Source organism: Lacerta agilis, chromosome 16 (assembly GCF_009819535.1).
Source record: "Lacerta agilis isolate rLacAgi1 chromosome 16, rLacAgi1.pri, whole genome shotgun sequence".
In the NCBI taxonomy this organism is placed as follows: domain Eukaryota; kingdom Metazoa; phylum Chordata; class Lepidosauria; order Squamata; family Lacertidae; genus Lacerta; species Lacerta agilis.
This window is the reverse complement of record NC_046327.1, coordinates 28466821-28494296: the sequence shown is the minus strand read 5'-3', so window position 1 is coordinate 28494296 and position 27476 is coordinate 28466821. Positions and strand designations below refer to the sequence as shown.

Here is a 27476-nt window from a genome sequence, read left to right as displayed (position 1 = left end):
CTAATAGCTCCACATAAAAGGAACTAAATGTGTATGGCTGAACACAAATGTTGGGCTTCCACACCATCAGGGTTCTGCACTATCGGGGTTTTCAATTATTTGAAGAACAAAAGAAGCCTTCTGTATATGCACTCCCTTTATGCATTCAACTTTATACGGCAAGATGGAAATGCCAACATAGGAGGCATCGTTGCATGGTTCTCCTGTAACTTTGTACGGTGAATTCTTACAAGATTCAGAGGGCTCCCACCTTTCTACAAAATTCTGATGGGTATAACATTTCAAAGATTGTAGAGAGACTCCAAGTCATTAAGGACCATTCAAGTGGTTTCGTACAGGTCTCGATCGCCCATAAAGCTTGTCCGGCAAAGCAATAGACCAATTCATGAGAAACAAAGCAACCAAACAATCACAGAAGGTTCTTTCTGGTGTTGTCCAAAAGTGAGAATTGAAGGGGACAGTTGGGGCATAAGAATGGGAGAGAGGAACAAAAGGATTCTGGCAATGGGTGTCTGTAAAATCTAATAAGAGGAACAGAGAATTGAGAAAGGTTAGCATTTTTTAAAAAAAATCTGGGATGGTTTTCTTCCTAAAAGCCACAAGGTTGGCAGCAAGGCCTTGGGTATCTGGGCACAATGAAAATTATATTGGCAAAGGCCATCTGAGTTGGCAGTCAGGTTGTTTATTGTGCACCTGCTATGAATGTCATCTTGGAATTATACCATGGAAAACCCTCATGTTCCTTGTCTTCCACCAATCCCAGCTTTCAATTTCAATTGGTATTAATGCAAGAGGAAAAAAATCCATCTAAATGCTAATTTCTTTCCCCTCTGAGCCCACCAGTTACAGAACCCCCATAAAATGAAGAGCTAAAAGAATAAGTGGAAAACATCTCTGGGGGAAGGTGGGGGAGTTGTAAGAACGAGGCTTTAGAGATGTTTGGAGCAGATTTACTACTGAAATGAGAGCAAAAACAGTCCACTGTAATGTGTGGTTTGTGTGTTTCTTTTCTTCCAACCCCCCCCCCCCTTACCCCACAAGACAATTCAAACTGTCTTAGCACAAACACAATTCCAGAGTCGATAACTCATTAAACAAGTGGCAAAGGCTCATCTCTGATGCAGTGGAAGAAACCCACGCTTCATTTTCCTAGCATCTCGCGGTGCCAGTGTGTTAGAGAACATAGGCTGCCATTCAACTACCAATGGATGGATCTGTCCATTTCGGTTTCTCTGTGCTTCTAATTTTTTTCCCCAACCTTGATTTCGGTTCACCCTATCTCTGCATCAGTTTAGAATTAGTATTATTTTTTTGAAGTCATCGCAAAAATCTGTATTCATTTTGATGTGCATTTCTCCTAATGCAGGCATGTCCAAAGTCCGTTTTGGGGGGCAGTTTATTTCCTGGGGGGTAAAATCCCAAAAGCTCAACAACTTCAATCCTAAAAAAAGCTGAACAACTTTCATCGGGCCTCATGCATGTTCACTTCATCACTCTTTGAAAAAAGTTTGGGCACCCCTGTAAAGGGATCCCTGACCATTAGGTCTAGTCGTGTCCGACTCTGGGGTTGCGGCGCTCATCTCACATTACTGGCTGAGGGAGCCGGCGTACAGCTTCCGGGTCATGTGGTCAGCATGACAAAGCCGCTTCTGGCGAACCAGAGCAGCGCACGGAAACGCTGTTTACCTTCCCGCCGGAACGGTCCCTATTTATCTCTTTGCACTTTTGACGGGCTTTTGAACTGCTAGGTTGGCAGTAGCTGGGACCGAGCAAGGGTAGCTCACCCCATTGCAGGGATTCAAACCGCCAACCTTCTGATCAGCAAGCCCTAGGCGCTGTGGTTTAACCCACAGCGCCACCCGCTTCCCCTGTAATGCATGCATTTTGCTTATGATTTTGCCATATATACATATGGCAAATTTCCCTTATATTTGTGTAAATTATTTTGATCAATACTGCCTTTGACTTGGGGGGAGGTCCTTGAGAGTGCCTCCCTGGTGAATGCTGGATAGCAGAGCTACACGAGTGCCAGGTTCACATACGCAAGCTTCAAGTAGCAAGTGGGGTGGGGGGGGTCATTTCTTCCCAGTCCTTTGCTGCATGGCTGCGGTTTGCAGCTGTTAACATGCCCAGGAGGGCTGTGATTCTTCCTTAGGACAAAATCTACCTTCCCAGAAGCCTTGGATTTGGTTGTAGCAAGTATAACAATTTTACCATATACAGGTGAAATTCGAAAAAGTAGAATATCATGGAAAGGTTCATTTCTTTCAGCAATTCAACTTAAAAGGTGAAACTAATATATGAGATAGACTCATGACATGCAAAGCGAGATATGTCAAGCCTTTATTTGTTATAATTGTGATGATTATGGCGTACAGCTGATGAGAACCCCAAATTAACAATCTCAACTTTGGGGTTTTCATCAGCTGTACGCCATAATCATCACAGTTATAACAAGCAAAGGCTTGACATATCTCGCTTTGCATGTCATGAGTCTATCTCATATATTAAACTCCAGTAGCTAATGAAAACAATTGCTTACATAAATGGACTTTTCCACGATATTCTAATTTTTCGAGTTTCGCCTGTACTTTGCCTCTTGAGTCGTATTTACAGGCGTGCTTGACAATGCAGCTAGCCTGGATACATTCTCACGAAAATATCCCCATCCCTACAGCTCCCAATGCTCCCAATATGTTTCACTTACCCAGGTCTCAAACATATCTTCTGGGCGCAGTTTGCGCAGTGTGGCTCTGAAAAGAAAGAATAGAGACCTCAGTTTTATGGGTAAATCTGTGTGGTGATTATGATTGTAAGATTCTGTGTAACAAAAGCAGACTCAGAAGACAGGATCTTCCACTGGCAGGTGTAAAGCCGATTGACACAGTGGTCCATCTTTTTTACAACTGCAGTACTGTATTTTTCGCTCCACAAGACGCACTTTTTTCCTCCTAAAAAGTAAGGGGAAATATCTGTGCGTCTTATGGAGCGAATGGTGGTCCCTGGAGCTGAACTGCCCAGCGGCCAAAAGAGGATAATGCTTTTTATTTTACAAAGAGAAAAGGGGGTGTTGAAAGGACCCTGCTGAGCAGCAAGAGATCGGGAGAGAGATAAGAGTCCCGGCTCCCATTCAGCCCCGCCCTCCATTGTTGAATGTGCTGCAGAGGGAGGTTGTTTGTTTCCCCAGCGACGTGTGACTGGCTGATTAGATTATCAGTCTGGAAACTGTAGAAAAGGCTCCCTTTCCTTTCTAAGCTGCAGAAATGTGAGTTGAACTCCATAAAAATGGGGCTTTTCCTCTTTGCTTTTCCCCCTTTGCAAAAGGAGCTTTGCTTTTCCCCCTTTGCAAAAAAAGCTGCAAAACTTTTAGCTGATCCTCAAAAAAACAGGGATTTTAGAGGAGGAAAACCAGAAAAAAATTTTTTCCTTGTTTCCTCCTCTAAAAACGAGGTGCGCCCTATGGAGTGAAAAATACAGTAAGTCTGATTCCAAACCATACAGGAGCACCAGCAATTTCCATTAACACAAACAGCAACAATGCGGGGTCAAGGAAGAATAGACCCTATCTGGGCTCAACATATGATGTATCTTTTTCTTTTTTAATTTTTATTTATGATTTTCAATTTTATAAATTTCAACAATTTTACAATCATTTTAATATTTCAAAACTTGACTCCCTTCCCCTTCTTTCTGCGGTTCCTTAATTTTTTAAAAAATATTTTCTGCATATTCCAAATTAACTTAATCATTTATTCATCTGCTTTAAATGTATACTCTTATAAAACTGCAGGTTATTACAACAATCCTGCCAATGTTCTTATCCGATTACAGTTTGTTTGTAAATATTCAGCTAGGGATGATGGGAGTTGTAGTCCCAAAACATCTGGAGTTTGCCTCTGCTTGCTTTAAATTGTTGCACAGTCATTGAGCCCTGATTGCTCCACAGTAGCCTGGGCAGCCCCTGAGTTGGTTCTTTGGTGGTGGTGGTGGGGAAGCGGTGTGCAGTGGGTCAGGCATGGAAGGAGGTCCAAGAGCGGTGGCGAGACTCAGGCAGCGCGATGCCTCCCTTCCCATTGGAGCAGCCCCAATCCCATTCCTACTTGCATGGAAGCAGGAGGGGGCAGGGATCCGTCAGCTGGGAAGGGAGGCTTCCCTTTGCTTGAGAGATCCCTGCACCCTCCTGCTTGCATGCAAGCTCTGATAGGCAGCCTCCCTTCACAGCTTAGTTGCTGGGGTCAGGGAAGGTGGAGGCAGCCCAGAAGCTGCATCTTAGAGCCCCTGCACCCCCCGTCATATGGGGACTTCCAAGCAACTCCTGAAGCCAGCCAGAGCCAACTGCTCTGGGCTGTTGAGAGACTGCTGCTGCTGCATTTCCCGGGGACATTAGATGAAATCTGGGGACATTCCGGGGATGGAATTTGTCCAGGGACAATAACCCTAGTCTGCACTGCAACTGGGATGCCCTGGCCCTATAGGACAAGGGGTACTATTCTGAGTTCCATGATTGATACCTTCTGTGCTCATTCACAAAATCAACCAGTTCTTCTTCTGTATATGGCTTGTCAGGGACATGGACCGGTTCATCCATAAAAGACTCATAGAAATCCACCTCATTTAGCTTCAGGCCCAGCTTCTTTGCAACCTATAAACAATCAAAGACACTGGTAAATTATGGGCATTTCTTTTGCTGAAAAACATTTCTCTCTAATATATCGGCAGCTCACACCAAATACTTTCTGAATGATAGAATTATTCAACATGTAAGTATGTGGAAAGTTAAAATACCGCAACAAAGAAATACAGCACTACTGTACGTACTTTCATAGCGACAAAAACACTGCTTTCATCAGAATCAGCAATGTTCTTCTGAAAACTGACAAAGCAAAATTGAATCTAGCAAGGTTGAATGGCAGTTATCATTTGTTTGTTCTTTAATCCCACATGCAGAGTTTTCTATATGCCTATACAATAATGTATTATGATAATTTACATCTACCCTGTTTCTCCTAAAATAAGCCATAGCCATAAAATAAGCCATAGCAGGATTTCTATGCATTTGCGAAATATAAGCCGTTCCCCAAAAATAAGCCATACCCCGAAAATAAGCCATAGTGAGGTGGTACCTCCCATTAAAACAGCCTGGAGAGGCATGGCTATGCAGCGTACCGATGCGATGCGGTTAAAATAAGACATCCCCTGAAAATAAGCCATACTGTGTTTTGTTGAGCGAAAAAAAATATAAGACGGTGTCTTATTTTAGGAGAAACACGGTAGTCCAAATATTTTAAGCGGCTTGCAGTTAACAACATAAATAACAACATTAATAAGTTAAAGCAAGAACATCCACGGTTGCTAGAAAAAGATCTAAAACGAGTTAGCATTAAAAGCATCAGGCAAAAAAGTGTTTATCTGGTGCGGAACAGATATCAGGATTGGCAGCACTGAGTGAGCCTCCTTAGGGACAGTATCCCACAGTCAAGATGCCAGAACAAAAATACAATTTCACTGGTCACCACCCACCTGACTTCAAAAAATGCGAGAGCTAAGAAAAGTGGGAACTCAGATGGCAAGGAGGTTGTTACATGTGGGCAGATTGTAGGAGTGAATGATTATTTCACTTCACATGAATAAAGAAATACATAAGACCCTTAGCAACTATGAAACACTGTAAATAAAAAAGAATCAAGCTAAGAAAAATGTAAAAGAAATTGAATACTCTCCTCATCTTCCTTTGAATTTCATTCCAAGTCATCGAGGTTTGAGTATCAAGTCCCAATATAAATGGCAAGAAAAATTGTGGACCACACCCCAATTCATCAGATGAATGAAGTGTTATCCTGAGTTGCAGGTACACAGATATACGATTGGGTGCGAGATTGTAAAAAGTAAGGCCAGAGGGAGTTTAATTTTTGAAAACTACAAATAATGATAATTACATTCTCAGCAGTGGTAATTCACAAAACAATTTTGATAACACATCAGCTCAACCACACGGCTCTCATAAGCCATTCTTGAGTTCCTATACCAATAATTTAGGAACTTTCACCACTTTGTAACTAAGCAAAGTGCTACTGCCTCTGCAACTTTTCTAACTGATGTATGGAAAAGCACATGACTCTGACCTTTGGAGAGTTTGTAAGTAAACCATTTTTAAGTTTACTAAACGGGAAACTTTGAAAAGAAACTTTTGAAGGGGACATTCTAGAATTCACTTGGTAGGGGATATTTAAAAGGTCTAACAGCCTATGTTTCCACACATTACTTTGCTGCATATTTTGTGACTTTAAACCGCTGCTAAGGTTGTCTCTCCAAAGAGTACTTGCCCCAAAATTGAATCTTGGCATTTAAGAATTTTCCTTTACACACACACACACACACACTTGCACCAACACCTAGGACCCTGTACAGTAGTTCTTGCAAGCCACGCAGTGAACAACTGGCAAACTCCCTTGCCATGGGAGTATTGCATGACTCATATTTAACCACCACCAGATTTAGCCATTGTTGCAATCCTTCCTAAGAGCTCTTGTGTGGAATTTGCGGGGTTCCAGCTGCTTACCCCTTTGTCAAAGGTGGCAAAGAACTTGACGTAAGGCTGGAAGTGTTCCGCTGCCTCCTCAAATGCTTTGTAATCTGAGAAGCAGAAAGGAAGGAGGAGATTATTTCACATTTGGTCGTCTTAAATGAAGATTAACACATGCACTGGCACCGGCTTCTGAAAGCTGGGTCAAAAGTAGCTCCCACGGTAATCCGCCTAGAAACCAACACTGCATTTCCACCCTTGCTGCTGCTGTGCTATGCAGCCTTGCCTGATTCTGCCGTTGCGGAGACCCTCTTTCCTCAAAGAATAAGTGGGAAAGAGGGGAAAACGTGAAATCAAGCTATTCTCATAATATGAAACGGGTCATGAGTTAAAATATCACTTTTTTAAAGCACAGAGAACCTTTAAAAATGAGGTTTATTTGTCTATATTATTCTCGTTTGAAAATGACATGCATCCAACTCCAAAGTTTAAGGAATCCATGTTGTGGATTTGCAAGAGCTCACATGCTTTTTTATCCCTAGCTTTTGCAGTGAATGGGAAAGTGACAATGTTATGTAGTTAGGAGAGGTTCATGGAGGTGGCAACCTAGCTGTGGCTTGAACTGAAAAGTTAAATGCCTCAAGAGGGTGAGAGACGCTCTCCCAAACAACACAGGGCTACTTATACCGGGGGGAGGGGAATCTAATCACCCCAAATCAAACTTGGATCCTAAGAATGGTTAAGGAAGTTCATGTAAGGACAGCCCCTGCCCTGCACTCCATCCCACATTGTTCAGAAGGACCCCATCCTTCTTGGGTGTCTTCTTGGGGGATGCAGGAGTCTGTGGAGGCAGGAGGGGATGAGAAACTGGGATGATAAACTTTCCTTCTTTGTGTAAGCCTACATGCTTAGGATCTGCTCAGACTTTTGGATGTGCTGATGACGGGAGCAAGGGCACCACCCCACCCCCTTGCATTCCATCTCCACTGCACACATTCCGTGATCTCTTTCGGTTTTCCACTAACATGCTGAACAGAACACGGGAATTGCATCACAAGATCAATTCGGTAAGCAAGGCGGACAGAGCTCCCTTAAGCAAGTCTGTCTCTCTTGCTACAGAATGTGGATGAGAAACGTTGACCTTTTTAGCCCACTTCAGAATCTGCCCAGACCTAAGAATCCCCCAATCAAACCCACGTTCTGAGTCTTCTCCTTTGAAGTAGCCAATGAGTTTGGTCTCTTCTTCCATGTGGTCAAAGGCCTGCAGCTCCAATTTGCTGCTGATGATCTCCACTGGGTCTTCCATCAGCTGCCATGAAGAAAGAATTTGGTCAAGAACAACATTAGCAATGTAAATGGGGTGCTTACTGCCTGATATGAAACAAAGGGTGGATCTACAAACAGGGGGGGAAACGCACTATAAATAAGTCAGAAATTAAATCATTATAACAAAAGGGAAAAAACACTATGGAAAATAACATAGATTTTTTGTGCTCTCCAGCACCACCTGGTGTTGCATGTTTATAATGCATTCAAAATGCCCCACAAATAACCCAGAGATGCATCTATATATATAAAAATGTTCCCATTGCGTGCGCGCATGACACCACCTTGCTCCGTAACCACTGGACCAAATCTCATCAAATTAGGATAAAGCGTAACATACTTCCGGCGAGGGCGCCATTGCCAGTGGCTGGGGGTGGTTGTCCCGGGGGCCAGGAGAAGCGGTCTGGGCTCTCCGGCGGGCCCCTTTGCGTCGCCCCATTCCCGGGCTTCCCTTGTAAAAGGGAGGCTCGGGTGAATGGGTAACGGTGCGGGGCTGTGGAGGTTGTCCCCAACCGGGAAAACCAAGTGGCGGCCGCCGCTGGCATTTGAGTGCCCCGTTCTTCCTTATCTGGATTAAAAGAAGAAGTCTCCAGCACCACCTGGTGTTGCATGTTTATAATGCATTCAAAATGCTGTTTTTGCTTTTTTTACTAATGTAGCTGAGTCCAAAGTGTCTCATCAAGCGGGACTATTTCTCTATATGCCATCTGGGATTATTCACTCGGCTCCATAGTATTCAGTACCGGCCAGATATTTTTGACTATAATGCCCATCTGTCTGGCCAGTTATGCTGGCTTGGAGTGGTGAGAGTTATAGTCCAAAACATACTGGGGAAGATTGCTGTATACAAACTAGGTACTGGGGATGTGGCTCTACAAGAACTGATTCAACGCACACATAGTGGCATTGTCTGCATATTAAAATCTTCAGAGTCAGCATTTAGGGAACATGTCAGAAATAACAGGTATTACTGCATCATAATCCTAAACAAGTTTACTCAGGAGTAACCCTGTGTGGGCTAACTTTCTAGCGTTACAATTTGTGTGCAAGCAGTCCAATCTAATGCACAATTTTGCAAAAATAAGTCCCATGATATATACTGTATATACTTGAGTATAAGCCTAGTTTTTCAGCACATTTTTTGTGCTGAAAATGCTGCCCTCGGTTTATACTTGAGTGAGGCGGGCGGTGGGGGCAGCGAGAAAGAAGCCCTTTCTCTCCGCTTGTGCCGCCACCCGCTCTCCCCAGTTAACCATTCCTTAAGAAGCGTACAAGAACGGCGGTTCTTTACTTTCCCCAGGCAGCTTGTTCCATTCCTGAACTGCTCGCATAAATGCAAACTTGGCAAAGGAGGAAGAGGAAGGAGCAGCCCAAAGGGCTGCTTTCAGGCTGCTCGTTCCTCCTCCTCCTCCACAGCGGCAAAGGTGAACCGGCTTATACTCGAGTCAATAAGCTTTCCTAGGTTTTTGTAGGAAAATTAGGTGCCTCGGTTTATATTCGGGTCGGCTTATACTCGGGTATATACGGTAAATGAAGTTTACTCCCAATTAAATGTGCATAGGATTGCAGTCTTGGGTAGTGGTCATTGGTTATCTTAACAAGCTTGGAACAAAACAAGAGTTCAAAATTTCCACTTGAACAGTATTGGAGAAAAAAGGAGATAGCATTGAGAACAGTCCTTTAGACAAAGTGTGTTTCCATTCACAATTTATGGCTTATAATATTACATTTGCCCGGAGACCATGAATAAGGTATCACATAATAAAAGTTGCCCAGAGCACTAACACCAAAACATTATTTCTACTATGAATGTGAGAGAATTTATTGGGCCAGTTCTGGTTTTGTTTGCACTTACATCTAGGAGGAATTCAACCAAGACGTCTGCAGCCATTTGCCCATCAAACTCGATGATGTGATCCTCCTTAAAGATGTACAGGCTCCCTTCTTCATCCAAACCTAGAGAAAGGGCATACAGAGAGAGCAACGACTTTGCAGTTAGACTAAATGGGCTGGTGAGGTTCCTTCCAGCCCTGTGATTTTAGAGCTGTAAAACCGGATTATGTAGAAAAAGAGACTGCTAAAATGGTCACACTAGGCCTATTAAGAATCTGCTGTGTAATGTTAGCTGGAGACCATTCTGGAAAGTGAACAGTCTTCCTTGGCTGGAGGTGGTGTCAGCAATATCTGCATCTGAAATAGAACAGTCGGGGCTCATCCACACTGCCATTTGTTCCACAATTTCTCCTATTTGTCCTGTGATTTCTAAAAAAAAATTTTGTCCTGCTGCCAGGGGCGTAGCAAGGGGGGGCGTAGGGGACGGTCCACCCCATGTTCCATAATTGAGGGAGTGACAAATTGTCAAGGAACAATTACTGCCCTACTAGGGCGGTTCATAAAAAACTTTAAAAAAAAAAAAAAAAAAAGCCTGCTCCAAAGGTCTTATCTTACTATACTAGGGATTATAAAGCTATATATGAAATTTCTTTTTTTCTTTTTCTTTTTTTATTATTAAACAAATTACAAATTTACATATACATACACATACACGTATACAAATACATACAATCACGTAATACAAATACACAAAAAACATACCCACATAAATAGATATAATTTCATGTAATACTAGTCCGGATAATTTTATTAAATGAATTCTTTAAAAATACTATCTTATTCTAGCCTCCTGATTGCTTCAGTAAGGCTAAAAATATTCATAGTTCCTTCCTAGGGCTTCCCATTTTATCTCTTCATTAAATTTAATATTAAATATACTTTCAATATATGTATTTTTGTGACTCAGCCCGAATGTTGTTCTTTTGATGTTGTCTTTAACTTCTGTTTCCTTTTCCTTTTTCTTTTTTTCCATTTTGTAGTACGGCAGAGGCTATTCCATAATAACCACTGTATTGGTGTTACATCTTTTCTTTAGATATTGTATGAAATCGTTCCACTCTTTTATAAATTTTTCTTTTGGATTGTCTTTAATTTTTTCTGTAAGATATGCCAGTTCTACATATTCTAGCGTTTTATTAATCCAGTCTTTTATATTTGGCACTGTCGCACTTTTCCATTTTGTACCTATTAAAATTTTAGCCGCAGTTGTGGCATATAAAAAAAAACTTCGTACTCTCTTTGGAATATCAGGCGTTGTTATGCCTATAAGGTAGGCTTCCGGTGTTATTTTAAATTTGATGTTACATATTAATTCTATTTCTAAGTGGATCTCTCTCCAGAATGACTCTATCTGTTTGCATTCCCACCATAGATGATACCAGTTCCCAACTTCATCACATCGCCAGCATTTTTTACTTGCATTCCTGTACATTTTAGAAAGTTTGTAAGGGGTGATATGCCACCTATAAAACATTTTAATCATGTTTTCCCTGATTGAGTTGCATGCTGTGAAGCTCCAGTTCACCTTCCATAGATTTTCCCATCTAGTTAACATGATGTTCTGACCTACGTCTTGTGCCCAGTGTGTCATTGAGGTTTTTATTTGTTCCTCCATGACCATCCAGTCCAACAATATCCTGTATGCTTTTGATAGAGTTTTTGTTTTAGAATTTAACACTTCCAAATGAAATTTGGAAGGTTCTTTTTCAAATCCTATTTTGCTATCAACTTTATATCTCTCAAAGAGTTGGTAGTAGGTGAACCAATCCTTTACTGTGTTCTTTAAATTTTCGTATGATTTTAGTTCTAATTTTTTATCTCTTCTTTCCAGCAAATCAAGGTACGTTGGCCATTTGCTATATATGAAATTTCATGCATATTGGTTAATATCTTGACCCTCCTCCACCAAAATAGCTGTTTACTTGGCTGTTTTCCTATGTCGTGAAGGCTGAAATTTCAGTTCAGTGGAGCACTTACTGTTCCCAACCCTAACCCTGTGTAAAGCCATCTAATTAGACTTTAATTTGATTTTGAGATGCTTTTAGGAGGTAATTTAATTATTGTTTGATTTTATACCAATGTTATGTATCTGATGTTAGCCACCCTGAGCCCAACTTTGGCCAGGGAGGGCGGGATATAAATAAAAGTTTATTATTATAATTACTACTTGTTATTATTCCTTTGTAAGAAAATATGAAATAACGTAAAACCATTTTTGCAGGGGGGAATCAATGGGGGGGGTGACAAAAAATTTTCCACACCGGGTACCACCTGACCTCTGGGGGGGGGTGACAAAAATTTTTTTGCCCCCAGGTACGGCAAAAGAAATCACAAGACAAACAAAAGTGTGGATGAGCCCTCAGTCTTGGGACAGGAGCTGAAAAGATTCAGATAGCATACCCTCTAACAGTTCCATTTTTTCCGGGGTCACAGTATACAGCAAATATTCCTTTTAACTGTTTAAATATTTCAGAGTGTTGCACTCAGTTCCTCCTGGTCCTTTCCCTCTTGCTAGACAATGAAACATCTCTGGGCAGTATGAAGCTATCTCGTTCCATCAGCACAAGGATTTCCACTTGTGCAACGAAACTTCCCCCCCTCTTCTCTCCCTGTGCCCTCCTCAAATCTTCTCTGGAGGGGTTTTTTTGAGGGGGGGAACGCAGAACAGATTTGGAGGTGTACGGTGGAGTGTTCCATTGCGCACATGTAAATCCTTGCACTGACAAAACAAGTTAATTGGAGTCTGCCCTCTGTCTTCATCTTCTCCTTTTAATCAGCCGCCGTTAGCTCCGTATACAGACTGAATTCTTCCTCTGCTTCCATCGCTGTGCCAAGATCTTTGTGTGGCAATCCAGTTCTCCTGGAGATGTCAGTGCCTCCATGTTTCTCTCAGCCTGCTTTACTCCCTGCTGGGGACTTGATCTCTCCCTTCTTTGGACTCCTTCGAAAGGTGGTGGACTCTCCTTCCTTGGAGGTTTTTAAGCAGAGGATGGACGGCCACCTGTCAAGGATGATTTAGTTGCACTTCCTGCATTGCAGGGGGTTTGATCAGAGGACCCTCGGGGTCCCTTCCAACTCTATGATTCTATTATTATTATTATTATTATTATTATTATTATTATTATTATTATTATTATTATCCTAATTTACATTTTAAAATATTCATTTAAACAAACTTAAATCAATGACTTTCCTTCTTCTCTTTCCATGGTTCATTTTGCATACCATAGATCCCTGCACATTTTACATGAAGTACTGGTAAACCATTCAGTAATCCATTGCTACATCCATCAAAATTTATTTACACTGTTGAATTTATCTTAATGCTACCAGCGTTTTTAAATAAACACAATTTTCACCCATATATTCAGTAAACATTTTCCAGTCTTCTTTAAACGTATTCTTCTTGTTCTCTTATACTATATGTTAAATCTGCAAGCTGCGTGTATTCCATTAATACAATTCTATGATTCTATGTTTGTGTAACCAAAGAGGTAACTTCCCAAGTAATATAAACAGTGTCCTTTATCAATATAGTTTCTTACAGGGCCTACTCCAAGCCTGTCCAACAATCTCTGTCTTTTGCCTCCTCTCCATCACTTTCTGTTCCACCTTGAGGCTTTGATTCCTGCTATTGGCTGCTCTCAGCTTTGAGTGCCATGTCTATTTTTAAGTACCCACACAGTCCTTTTAAACTACCACAGAAGTACAGCAGCTTTAACTTTGCTCCAGCTTAGCCATGTCATTGTTGTCAAAGGCTGTTTCGTCCATGCTGGTATCATTGGAACAATTGCATATGAAAGACTGAATTCATCAACTGCTTTAGAGTGAAATTTGGGCAAGGGCCTCATCGCAGCCAGCCTGAGGCCAGATGGCTGCTGCAGTGCATCTTGTTGGATCAGGGCCCTGGCAAGGGAAGCCTGGCGGTAATGCGTAAAAATCCAGCAGAACATTGGCTGCTCTGCAAATAGTAATTTGACTTTGGTCACTGGATATGTGACACTGGAATCCCCTCAACATTCACTCATGATTATCTTCAGCATTATAAATAGATCACACTTACCCAGCTTTTTGGCAAGTTTGGCATCTTTCTTGGAATCCACTAATCCAAAACCAATGCCTTTCTCTTCTAGGACCTGTGCAGCGAGCTGAAGGAAAACACAGACAAGGTTGTCAGTCCAAATTTCCTCAGGCCAGTATCCCACAGATAGCATTTGATGGAGCAGAAGACAGAGCCGGCCTTCCCGTTAAGCGAGGTGCAGCAGTTGCCTCAGGACACAGATATGCGAGAGGAGGCGCCCCAGCCGCCCCACTGCTTCCTACACACTGCACTGCTACTCGTCTTCCCCACCACTGGGAGGAACAGGGGGCAGCCCTGTTTCGCATCAGGTTGCGAAACGGGATGGGCTGCTCCTGGTAGAAGACCCTCCAAGTGTCCCAATTTTCCAGGCACAGTCCCGGAGTTACAGAAACCGTCCTGGTTTCTGATTTGGCTCCGGAATGTTCCACTTTTACTTAGGACGTCCCCATTTCCATCGGAGAAATGTTGGAGGGTATGTTACACGAACCCCAAGCCAAGGAGATAAGGAACTACCGTGGTATCTCGGGTTACATGCGCTTCAGGTTACATACACTTCAGGTTACATACTCCGCTAACCCAGAAATAACGCTTCAGGTTAAGAACTTTACCTCAGGATAAGAACAGAAATCGTGCTCTGGCGGAGCAGCGGCAGCGGGAGGTCCCATTAGCTAAAGTGGTGCTTCAGGTTAAGAACAGTTTCAGGTTAAGAACGGACCTCCGGAACAAATTAAGTACGTAACCAGAGGTACCACTGTATACAACCTTTAGAAGGCATTTGAAGGCAGCCCTGTATAGAAAAATTCTTTAATATTTAATGTTTTATTATGTTTTTATATATGTTGGAAGCCACCCAGAGTGGCTGGGGCAACCCGGTCAGATGGGCGGGGTATAATAACAACAACAACAACAACAACAACAACAACAACAGGACATCCCTATTTTCATTGGAGAAATGTTGGAGGGTACGTAGAAGTTCTAAGTACAGGGCAATCCAAGGGAGTGGTTCCATAACCTTTCAATTTTGATATACTCTTAATGGCCTGACCAACTAGTCATGGTGTGCTGGCCCCAGGGGTTTGTCCGTGAAGCGAGGTCCAAGTCCAGTCCTGGGTCTAGGGGTCCAAAGGAGGTCAGTCCGGCGGGGAGCGAGGCAGGTGCAGGCACGAGGTTGCGGGTCAAGCATACGTTCTCAGCTAAGTTGCTCATGCAACTTGGGCTGGGGCTGGCTGGCTTTTATCTGGCCCTATGCTTAGAGCGGCCCCTATGCTCTGGAGACTCGCCTCTCCTCCAGGCCTGGAGGTGAGCACTCCTCCTGAAAGCACTTAGCTCTCTTCGCCTCTCTGTCCTGAGCCTCTGCAGCTCAGGAGAGGCTGGTGGGTTACTGGACCCAGGGGCCGCCTCAGCTTCCTCTGATGAGTCTGGGAGTGGAGCACCTGCAGGCAACGGGTCCTCCCTCCCATCAGGAGCCAGAGCAGACTCTGCTGATGCCTGCACCTGGGGATCCAGCACAGGTGAGGACCCTTCAGGCTCAAGCCCTGGCCCTGGCTCAGCTGGTTCTGGAGGCGGGGAATCCTGTGCAGGCTGGGATCCCTCAGGTTCAGCATCTGAGTCTGACTCCCAGGCCATCACACATGGGTTACAGAGGGAAGGAGGGGAAACACTGGCTATGTTGAGAGGTCAGTTTTATTGGGCTTCTCTTCTCCTTCAGTTGTTTCCATTAAAGCTGCCCATTTATAAGAAGTCTGCAACTATAAGAACTATTGCCCGAGTTTGCTTGTTTTCTTCTGTTCCCCTCATCCCTTTTCCATTGTGTCTTGCAGATTAAACCTGAGGGCAGAGACAGCCGTGCTTCTTATTGATCTTACATAAGCTGCCCTGAGAGCCAGATGAAGAATGGGATAAACATGCTTTCAGTATATAAGCAAACTTGTTCTTGCTGTCAGATCTTTTTAGCCCTTTCCCCATGGTTCTCATAATTCTCCTCTTTTCTACATTTTCCCGTTTTGAGGCAAGGAGACACCCAAATTGCTTTTACCCCAGACCCAGAACTGGGAGGGTTATTGATGCTTTATAATAGTATCCCTTTGATATTGTATAGTCTGTTTTATATTTTCAATGTAGTTCCCAGTGTTTTCTTGTGTTTGAGGCATTTTGAGCAAATGCTACCGGAAAACTACCTAATTAGATCTCTAGTGAAGTTATAATATAATAGGTGGAAATATCCAAATGATATCCAAAATAATGCCAGAGGTATTATTATGGTTTTATTAATTTACAAATCACCTTTCATATAAGATTCAAGGTGATTTAGAATCATGCAATTAAAAACAGCTAAAATAGCCTTTAAAACAATATAAATACACATTGAAAGCACCATAAAAAATATTTTTCTCATCCAGCTGGGAATGCTTGGTATAATATGGGTTGAAATAAAATGGGAACCGGGGACAGTGTCAATGCCCAATAACCTGTGCTTTGCAGCTGACATGACCTGTGAGGGTTACAAAGTGGAGCTTGTGTAACCTTCATTTTTGTGCAGAAGGAGAAAATTTGCAGCTAAGCTTTTCTCACTTCTGCATGACAATTTGAACTTGCTGAAATTCTGCATGTCTGCTGAAGGTATCAGGGGCCCCTTGTTCTCCTTTGTAGCTGGATACCCATTGCCAAGACTCCACCTCAGTGTAACAATTGGGGTCATCGACAGAACACTTTGATCCCACTGAGAATCCACAGATTTTCAGTTCGAATTTGATCTCCGCTATTCAAATCTGTGCGCATTTGCAACTGAACCCCTCAGTAGGGTTGCCATATTTGAAGAGCAAAAAAAAGAGGACGCTGTGATGGCCATTCAAAGCAAATAAACACAATTTGTCCCAAGTGGAAAAAGAGGACGTGTCCTGGAAAAAGAGGGCACATGGCAACCCTACCTTGAGCGAAAATTTGGACTTTCTTGTGGGAAGTATACACAACTGCCACAAAAGAGATGTGAGACAAAACGGAAGTAGAGGTCACGGAAAGAAGAGTTGGAAAGAAGAAACCAGATCCACCCAGAGGGGGAAAAAAGAAGTGCAAATCATCTGATCCCGACACTGATGCAATTTGAACACATCCCGCTCCCCCTGGGTTTTGTTTTTTTATTATCTGTGAATCCAGTAAAAAAAAAAAAAAAAGGTTGTTGATTGAGAGCGATGTTATGTAGACAAAGCCCCATAAATGGAGACTTAGGGTTTATTCACATTTAAACAGCTCCACACTTAAAAGCTCTGTGTCCCAGTGTCTTTTCTTTTGCTCCATGCTTTCCCCACAAAAAGAAGAGAAGAAGAGAAGAGTTTGGATTTGATATCCCGCTTTATCACTACCCAAAGGAGTCTCAAAGCGGCTAACAATCTGCTTTTCCCTTCCTCCCCCACAACAAACACTCCGTGAGGTGAGTGGGGCTGAGAGACTTCAAAGAAGTGTGACTAGCCCAAGGTCACCCAGCAGCTGCATATGGAGGAGTGGAGATGCGAACCCGGTTCCCCAGATTACGAGTCTACCGCTCTTAACCACTACACCACACTGGCTCTCCACATTAATTAGCACTGGATCGGAACAAGCATCAATTCGTGTTTTCCACAGATTCAGGTTTGCTCTGATTGAGCTTTAAGGAGCGAGTTTTCATGGGGGAAAGCTCCAGAGCAAGAATAAAGGTTCTCAGACACAGATCTTGCCTGGAAAGAGCAGAATAAAAGTAATATGCATAAACCCACGGACAGATTTTAATCCACACTAAACTCCAGCGTGGACAAGCCCTCACTCAGCATTTTAAAAGTGTTTCAATAATTTAAAAAGTTCCACATATATTATGAAGTTTGTTATGTATTCAGTGTTCTGTGTTTGCCTGGGCTTGAGTCTGGACTAAGGATTCTGAGCTCCTGTGTTCTGATTCGATACCTGACATCCAATCACAAAACATTTCAGGATTTGGGCCTCTGCCATTGGCCCTTAAACTCTGAGTCGTGATTTGCAGCTTGGAAGTTTAGACAGCCAATCACGTTGGGAGCGGGAGTGGTCCAGGCCTTCAGAAATGTATATAAGCAGTTGCTTTGCCCCCTGTTGTCCTGTTCTGTTAGTTCAATAAAGGTTCTTGCTGTTATCACTATGTCTTGCCTTGTGGGAACCCACCTACACTTCAAAACTGTAATTCTTACAACAGGTAAATCTACTAACTGCTCCCTGTTTTGTTGTAAACTCAAATCTCTCTTTTGCTCCTGCAATTGGAATCTGTTCTCTTGCTATTTCTCCTGTTACTGGCGTGCAAGGCAACTCAGCAGCCTGCAACTCCAGGCCAAAAAGCCTGGAAAGGCTTCTTCTTTTGGTGACACATGTACAACATATTCCCCCTTCAATGCATCAGCATTTGAACATGGCAAGTTGCTGTCTTAGCACATGCCAAGACACATTCCCAAAGTGGCAGCTCCCGGAAAGGGGTTTGCCTGACAGCTTGCTTTCACCTTCCCATTGTGTTCAAGTGACACACCTATGCCTGGAATGGAAGCATTCAGATTCAGGTCAGGCAGAGGAGAAAAACAAAAGCCAAGCCCTGCTGAATTTCACCAGAAAGGCCTGTCTCTCTTTCGCTCCTCTGCTGTCAATCTGCTCCCTTGTTTGGCAACACCTGGTTTCAAGTGTTTTCCTTGCAATCGATTAAAGAAAAAAAAAGACATTTTGTCATTTTAATTTGAAGAATTCAAATGCAACTAGGGGTGCGGGGATTCTTTGCTGGAGCTTCCCGCGTGTAGGTTTAGGCCACCCACCCACGGGATTCCAGTTGCCGGGGATCTGCGGCCAGCACCTCACATGCGTTTCCGCACGGGCGCCGGCCAAGCCTGCGAACGAACCGTACCGCTGTTCGCCAGGCTAATCTGAAGGTGCGTGAGTCGTTCGGATGAAAATGCCTCGTGAAAGTAGCTACAAATACTTGCGACCTCCTGAGTTACACTAAAGTTACACCTAAGCATGAAGGCTAGATAGACCCCAAAATTTTTACACGGAGTGAAATAAAGACAGACACAATACTTCTTTTGAATGGCTTTGGCTGACCCGCATAGGCTTTTACACTTCACTAAACCTATCACTATTCTAAGCTTTTCCTAAGCTAACAAACCCTGCACCGCCAAATCTTCCGCAATGCTAAGGCTAACTAAAACTATACGCGGCAAATCTTCCGCGATCTAAGCCTATGCTAAAACTAAAGCTATCTAAGCCTTTACCGAGAATCTTCCGCAAACTAAGACCTAACTAAATCTACACGCGCTTCCAACCCATCCAACCCAGAGACCCAAAAACTAAACTTAACCCAACTAAACAAAACCCAAAATAACCTGAACTAAGAATGAATGCCTAAGCGGGGAGCCGCAGCCTTTTATTGACAACCAAGTGCAACGTCACGAGTGATATATTTACCAATAGAAACGCTTTTGCTGCCCCCCAAAAAGGCGGGAAGCAGAATAAACGATCATTGACAGATTCAAACCTCTGGAACTAAACTTTTAGGCGGAGTAATCTCAGTGGCAACATGCCTACTGAGCTTTACTTTTACTTTCACTTTTAAACGGAAGGATACGTAAAATAGTGCATAAAACAAACTTAACTTAAAGCAAATAACCCTGGGTTCAAAGGAACCCACGAAGTGTATTCCCACATAGGGGAACCTCTTTTTTTGCAGCCTTCTCATAACTAGCTCAGCTGGTCCAGGGGGACATCTGAGTGGTGGACTAGCCTGACCCCAGCTTTCTGCTGTTCCAGGTGTTCACCCTAGGCCAGGGGTCTGCAACCTTTAAGACCAAAAGAGCCACTTGGACCCGTTTCCGAAGGGGGAAAAAAAAAACTGGGAGCCGCAAAACCATTGCGACATTTAAAACAAATATAACACTGCATTTTATTTTAAAAAATCCGATTTAAATTTTAAAAAATCCGATTTAAATTTTAAAAAATCCGATTTAAATTAAAAAAAATCCGATTTAAATTTTAAAAAATCCGATTTAAATAAAAAAAAATCCTTTAAAAAAAAAATCTTTCATTTTTATCCACCCTGGGGACCACTACCAGGTCACAGCCTGATCCAAGGTGGGTTGCAACAGCATACAAATATTTGATTTGTTGTTTTTTTTAAAAAAATGAGTCCTCAACTGCACACTTGTGTTAAATGTTTGTCCCATGTCTTATTGAAGACTGCTGGCTTTTACAATAATCTTAGTGTCTTTTACCCTTAATATTCCAGACCAGAGGCTATGTTCACCTCTTCCAACCTCCTCTCTTGCTAAATAAAGCACAGAATTGCACCAGAGAAGCCTGTGATGTTTGTGCTGACTTGCATACAGGTGGCTGTAGTAGTTCGTAGTGTTCAAACCTTTTTAGGGGAGTTCCCTGCCCCCTTAATGACAATGGCGATAGATTTTGCACATGAACACAGATCCAAGTTAGGACTCCTCTCTTCCACACCAACAGGTGCTTTGTCAAGGCTCCCCTAACACACACTCAGGACAGAGGAAAAACTGCAAAATGTCCCGGCCTTGCTCCGGGGCGGAGAGAGACGCGCGCCCGCAAGAGCGCGGTCTGAGGCTGCGAGCGGAACCAGGAGCGAAGGAGGCAGCGGCAGGGAAACAGGCGCCGCTTCCTCGACCATTTTTAAAAAGAGGGCTTCCCCCCTCGCCCGCCACCCGCCGCCCCTGGCCCAGCCCGCAGCTGCCTACCTCGTCGTCACCTCGACGCAGCAGCAAGCAGCCTTCTGAGAGGAACCGCGGCCAGCCCTTCCCCGCGGTCCCACTACCCAGCCGAGGAGTCCTGGCCTCCAGTGCCCGTGCGGGGACGCGTCTGAAGGCCCCCTTCCTGCCCCCATCTCGTCCCGCCTCCCAGCTGCCTCTGGATGCCGCGGGGTCCCACATACCCGCCGACCCCGGAGCTCCCCTGTCCGCCCCAAGGCCGCCTCCCACGCTAGGAAGAATCCTGGAGCTGGGCAGGGTTGGTCCCGCCAGGCAGGCTCGGGGGGCGGCCTCTCCCATGGGCGCCTGCTTCGGAGGCGGAGGCGGGGTCTTCAAAGTTCCCCCTCCCGCTCGCCCAGCTCCATCTCTTCCCGAAGGAGCGTGCGCGCCTCAGGCGCGCTCCCCACCAGAGCCCTCGGCTGAGCTGCGCCACCTCTACTGCGTCCCCACCGCCTCCGAGCCCCACTGCCCCGCTGTTCAAGGCCAGGTGATCCTGGGTACGCCCCTGAGCAGCGCCCTCAGCCTCCGGAGGGCGGGCCGCCGGCCAGCTGGAGGGCGGTCGCTGCCAGCTGGAGAAGTGGGCGGGCGTATCCGCCCCGGAGCCGTGGCAGCCGTGTAAAAGAGCCGCATGCGGCTCCGGAGCCGCAGGTTGCTGACCCCCGCCCTAGGCTGACCTATGCTGGTGCCCTGGGTCAGCGCTGCCTGCAATGGTGCAGGAAGCTAGTCGAACCAGAGCCTATGCAACCACTCACTTGCTGTAATCAATAAAGTTGTGGCCTAAATTCTGCCAAAAACCAAACCAAAATTATGAGTCTTGTCTGAATTTATTTAAGGGGGAGATTAAAGGTCTAAACACGCAACTGAAATGTCATACAATAGCATGGCTCTTGTGGAAGTGCAGCATGCCCTAAATCTTTGTTATAAATAGCCCAAGCCCAAGTGTGCTCTGAAAGTACCAGGAGGCTGAAGAAGATAACAAATGCCAGCTGGAAGCCTCTTGGGGGGGGGGGGGGTCTACCACTAAATCTGCTCATGGCGCTCACTGACAGCAGTTCAGGCTTTTGTTGAAATGTTAGAAGCAAGGGCAGGGCAGCCAGGCTTAATTTGAGAACTCTTTCCGAGGAGAATTAGGCTATTAATTCGCAGGCGCAACTTGGAAGAGCCGTGTGGGCTCTTTGCAAAATGGATTTCGAGCAGTCCGTTGGTGTGCTTTGAAGTCCCAGCAACTGGGGAAGGTGGCGATTGGTTAGCTTGGAAAGTTACGTGCATATTGCATGCAGCGGAATCTCTCATTATGCGTTCTGACATGAAAATTACCGTAGTAATTGTGTGAGGAAAGGATATAAAACAGAATGTGTGATTGGTTGTGCCTAACACAGTGTCTGATGAAATGATTATATCCTAAGTCCAACAAAACATGCTTCTCCTGTATTTAGTCTCTACAGGCACAAAAGGCAATAGTTTCTCTTCACCCCAAAGACCCACTCCACCATTGTCTCCTGAGAGCAATGGAATGTCCAATGAAATTAGGAAGTCAGTGGAAGTTAGTTTATATTAAACTCTACGTATCTGATGCACCACTCTGGCTGGGTCATATTGGCAACATGATCCTATTCACGTTTACTCAAAAGTATGCCCTGCTGTGCTCACTGGAAGGACAGATCCTGAAGCTGAAGCTCCAATACTTTGGCCACCTCATGAGAAGAGAAGACTCCCTGGAAAAGATTGAGGGCACAAGGAGAAGGGGACGACAGAGGATGAGATGGTTGGACAGTGTTCTTGAAGCTACTAACATGACTTTGACCAAACTGCGGGAGGCAGTGGAAGACAGGAGTGCTTGGCATGTTCTGGTCCATCGGGTCACGAAGAGTCGGACACGACTAAACGTCTAAACAACAATGCCCTGCTGAGTTTAATGGAACTGTGTCCTGCAACCATGTGCAAAAGATTGCAGCCCGAGCCAAAAATCCTGTACCAGTTGCATTTGCCAGCGAGGAAACTGAAATCGGTAAGACTGCAATTGCTGCAACATATCCAATTTGTTTCTTTTACCAGACTTGTAACAGGGCGTAGGAATGAGTTCTGGAGTTCAACATGGCCTCACCCTAGATTCACAGGGCTGTAGAATGCCTTTCCCTTAAGGTCACTAAAATTAGGAACACCCAGCCCAGCTAAAAATATGACCTAGTAAGACTATATGAAACCTTTTGTGAAACAGTGTGCAGATCAGCCAACCATTGTGTGTCCCAGATGCCTGTAAACCAAATTCCTGGAGCGTGAGCAGAGAAACCTCTCTCCTGTTGGTGAGGTAACTGGAGAAGATACTCTCCGAGGGAGATTTAACAGACATGTCTGCCTCCCTGGTAATGAGGGAAAGTCAAAGATGTGCATTTCTCTCTCTCTCTCTTTCTCTCCCTCCCTCCCCCCCTTCACCCCATAACCTATCATCTCAAAGCTGAGATGGGGAACTTTTTCTATGTTGAAGGTCTTGGTGGGTAATCTGGTGGGGGCCACATACTGTTGGTGGGTGGGGCAGAAGCCAGCTGTGGGTCAGATCACAAATGAGTGAAGCCACTCCTTTCCTGTTTTTCTCTGCTTGCATTTTGTGTGCTGGGTAGGAAGAAAGGGACTTCTTTTCCTCTCCACCCAGTACAGGAACACAGGACTTATCTACCCTTACTTACTTTTTGCCTTGCTCTTTCCAGGCACACATATGCACTTAAAAGAGCCATGTCCAAGTGTTGGTTTTGGGGGGGTGGTGGTGGTGGTGGAGATGCCCTGGAGCTTTCCCTGCAAACAACAACAAGAACAACAACAACCCCCCACCCACACACACTCTTTAGCACTCAACCGGAGTAAACATCAATTTGAGTTTTCTATGGATTGATGTTTGCTCCGAATGAGCGCTAAAGAGCAAGTTTTCATAGGGAAAGCTCTGGAGCAAAAGAAAATGGTGCTTGGACACAGAGCTTTAAAGTGCGGATTGTGCCTGGAATTTGCAGAGGAAAGGCAAGTGTGGATGAGCCCTGACATCCTTCATGTCAGGGCAGAGTCAGTTTGTAGTCTGTACCCAGATTTGGCCAAAGGAATGAATTGAGGAAGCTCTTTACACAGCTCTTTACACCATTTGCCTAGAGTGGGTCAAATCAGAGTGAACGACACTGGCATCAGGGGCGGATGTAATATGGCACCCTGTGCTAGGCCAACATTTGGCGCCCCCAAATGGATCTTCTCAATTATCAATCATCTCAATTTTGTGCCCCTTTGGCTTGGCACCCTGTGGAGGGGGGGGGAGGGACCACATACACCGCTCTAAATCTGGCACAGCTGTCATCTGCTCCTGCTGGCTGGTGGTCAACTTCAGCTTGCTCTCCCTCTGCCTTAGCACACCCTCATCCATCAGATGCTGGCCTTCCGCTCTCCTCAGTTGTTCTCATTATACCTGAAGTATACTTGAAGGAGCGTCTCCACCCCCATCGTTTAGTCCAGACACTGAGGTCCAGCTCCGAGGGCCTTCTAGCACTTCCCTCCCTGGGAGAAGTGAGGTTACAGGGAACCAGGCAGAAAGCCTTCTCGGTAGTGGCACCCACCCCGTGGAACACCATCCCATCAGATGTCAGGGAAACAAACAACTATCTTACTTTTAAAAGACATCTGAAGGCAGCCCAGTTTAGGGAGGTTTTTAATGTTTGATGTTTTATTGTATTTTTAATATTCTGTTGGGAGCCGCCCAGAGTGGCTGGGGTATAAATAAATTATTATTATTATTATTATTATTATTAGGCCCTGGACTAATTGCTAGGCCTAGCAAGACCTGTAATGTCTTAAACAAAGGCCACCCAAGCACCCGCTTCAAAAGAAGAAAAACATGTTAAGGGTTGGTTTCAAAGAGATCTACACAATGTCGAAGAGTAGGCTCGTGAGCAGAGAATGGAGCATCCCTTAGAATGGGACGGAGCTTTAAAGGGCAGGTTTTTGTCCAGAAAGCTCCAGAGCAAAAACAAGGGCGCTCAGACTATGCCCGGAAACAGCAGGGGAAAGGTAAATGCGGATAAGCCCACAGTCTGTCTTTTGCTGGTTGAGAATGCACCATGCTTTACGGAAACGATTTGCTACAATTCGTTAAACAAGTCTTGCCACTGCTAGCAACACTTTGGCACACTTAAATCCCTTTGCTATAACTATTTCCGTGAACAAATTTCCCAACTCTCCCTGTGTTTTGGCCCCTGTCTTTGCTGTGTTTCTTGGCCCCCTATTTTTGCCTATTGGGCTGCTGTATTAAAAGGTCTGGCAATGTGATTTCTTTGGGGATGTGCCAGGGCTCTTGTTCTCCTGCAGTCCCTAGCTATTAAATCTCCGAGGGGAAAGGATGCAGCTCGTTTCTGGCATGCATGCATGCCTGCAAAGGCATGTGCGTGGACATGAAGGAAACATGCAGCCATGGCAGGAAGATGACCTGGTTGCAGCAGGTGGGAGATGCTAAAAGTTGCCAATGTCAACATGAATTTGCTCTACCTGTGATTAGTAGAGGAACAGGCTTAGAAAAGACTTCCTTCCTTCTCATATCACACAGTTGCCTTGCTTTGAGATACCCACAGAAGTTCACAAGATGCAGCACAAGGAGGAGACCACAGTAGGAATTTTAGCTGGGAACAGGGCAATGTAGGACGGCTTCTCTGTAAGAAGTAGCTGTTGCATCTCTTTCTCCCAACTAATATTCTTAGCTTGGCAATTTCAGGAGAATCAGATTGCCAAAAGTTATCCCTCCACTATGCCTTGTAGTCCTTTACATGTTTTAGTTACTTACAGGATTCCTCTGGTAGCCAGTACAGCATTTCGTTTTGCTCCCTGATAGTGGAACCTTCTCACCACCAGAGCATTAAACACATTCTTGGCTCAGAAATGGGTTTTGACAATAAATAAACATGAGCAGCAAACGGCGAAGAGATCTGAAAGCAGGCAGCAGAGAACAAACCGGCGTCTAGCACAGACTGAGGCTTTCTAAGTAATGGAATATTTTTTTTCAGCTTGATTTAGCAGAGGCTTGCTTGGGTCGGATTCCTGACAGGGGCAGAACAATGGCTTTGATACCGGAATGCAGATGGAAGAAACACTTGGATTAAACATAAGTGACTGGGAAATTTGTTCCGAGAGTTTGGCTAGTGGATGAAAGCCTATGAAGCTTGCATTTGTGATCTTGTTGAATTGCTCTGATGTTCCCCACTTACTACAACTCAGAGCCAGCGACCTTGCCCCACAGAAACATTGACAGCTTTGAGGAGGTTCATTGGCACGAACCTTGCAGAATGGAAAAGTTAAGATTTAGGTGCAAATCTGCACTCGAGCATATTTCAAATGCTTCTCTGGACGTCCCCAATCTGGTCCCGTCCCCCCCCCCCAAGGTGCTGAGTGCGACCGTGACATGCAACCCACACTTACCTCCAGCACCATCTCAGTCATTTGAAAACGCCTCTGCGAAGTTTTGTCGGATGCCACAGGCTCATGAAGTAGCACTCCGACCATGTCATACTTCTTGAAGGCCTGCTTGTAGTTTTTCTCGCTCAGGTCAATCACCCGATCTTTCCCATCGTAAGTAGGGAATTCCAGTCCTTCTTCTGCCCTGCAGCTAGTGAGCATGTAAAAAACTGCCAGGAGCCAGCAAGCTGCTTTCATCTCGGGGTGTTTCGGCTTGTTTATCTTGGGGGAAGGAAGAGGAATTCCACAGCCTGCGGAGGTCCAGCTCTTTGGGTGCCAGCTTGATCCGCCACCCCCCGCCACCTCAGCTTTTCCTATGAATCCGTCTAGATAGATTGAGGTCACTGAGAAGCAGCCACAGCAAACTAGCAACCCTGGTTGGAAGACAAAGGCAAAAAGACGGACAGGAGAAGCTGGGAGACCAAACCCTGGATACCTTACATAGCTTGGCCCGGCTTCTGGGTCATTAAGAACTCCATTTTTAGGAAGCAGTTGTTTCGGGCTATAAATAGACCCTGCAATGAATAAAAAGGACAGATATGACACGATTGAGGGACTTCGCTGGCACTCTGCTTTGCCTCAGAGAGAGAAAGGGAATAGCGGAGAGGGGAGGAGGGGCAGGAATGCGCAGAGATAGATGCCTCTGCTGTACAGAAACTGCACGCATCTCCCTTTGAGTTTCAGAAGGGGACAAGCAACTACATGGATTTTGTGGGTAACAGGCCTTAAAATACCTTCATTATTTATCGGGAGGCGATTAGGGGTTTTCCAAAGAGATGTTTTATTTCCTGCATTCTAAATTGCTTCCATGAAGCAGAATTCCTCTAGACATGTTTGGCTGCTGTTAGGTGCTGGACTAAATACAAACTTGGACTGATCCAGCAGGCCTTTCCCTATGTTCTTATGAAGAAGAAACAAACCCCCAAAGTTGATGCGACCAAGAGGATTTGTCGCACTCCCCCACTCCCGTTTTTTTGTGGGACTCAACCAAAGAGACACATTTTAATTCACATGGGCTGTATTTGTTTATTAAATTTCTAGCCTGCCCTTCCACACAACGGAGCTCAGGGTAGGTGCTTGTCCATAAACAAATCTATTTATTCCTAAGCTACACTGCTGGTAGCCCAACCAGCTTTTGCAATGGTTCATTGATTAAAACAACAATGCAATACAGACCTTCCAAGTGTCCCTATTTCATACGGACAGTCCTACATTTACAGAAGCCACCCCGGTTTCTGATTTGATCCCAGAATGTCGCGCTTTTCCTTAGGACTCCCTTATTATCATCAGAGAAATGTTGGAGGTTATGGAGTTATGTGACACACATACACACCCAGCCAAGGAGATAAGTAACTATGGAACCTTTAGAAGACATCTGAAGGCAGCCCTGTATAGGGAAGGTTTTTTTTAAATGTTTAATTATGTTTTTATATAT

At 44.5% G+C, this 27476-nt stretch overlaps 1 protein-coding gene across 1 annotated transcript in view; it reads right to left on the bottom strand.

The window, feature by feature from the left end:
• Positions 1 to 26239, bottom strand: part of CASQ2 (calsequestrin 2) — a 33123-nt gene extending 6884 nt beyond the window's left edge. The window contains exons 1-7 of the mRNA XM_033173549.1: positions 26006 to 26239; positions 13806 to 13890; positions 9705 to 9805; positions 7721 to 7832; positions 6560 to 6633; positions 4512 to 4642; positions 2708 to 2753 (exon numbers count right to left, since the gene is read on the bottom strand). Coding sequence (XP_033029440.1) covers positions 2708 to 2753; positions 4512 to 4642; positions 6560 to 6633; positions 7721 to 7832; positions 9705 to 9805; positions 13806 to 13890; positions 26006 to 26239 — 783 coding nt within the window. The remainder of the gene's footprint in view (positions 1 to 2707; positions 2754 to 4511; positions 4643 to 6559; positions 6634 to 7720; positions 7833 to 9704; positions 9806 to 13805; positions 13891 to 26005) is intronic.
• Positions 26240 to 27476: the final 1237 nt, after the last annotated feature.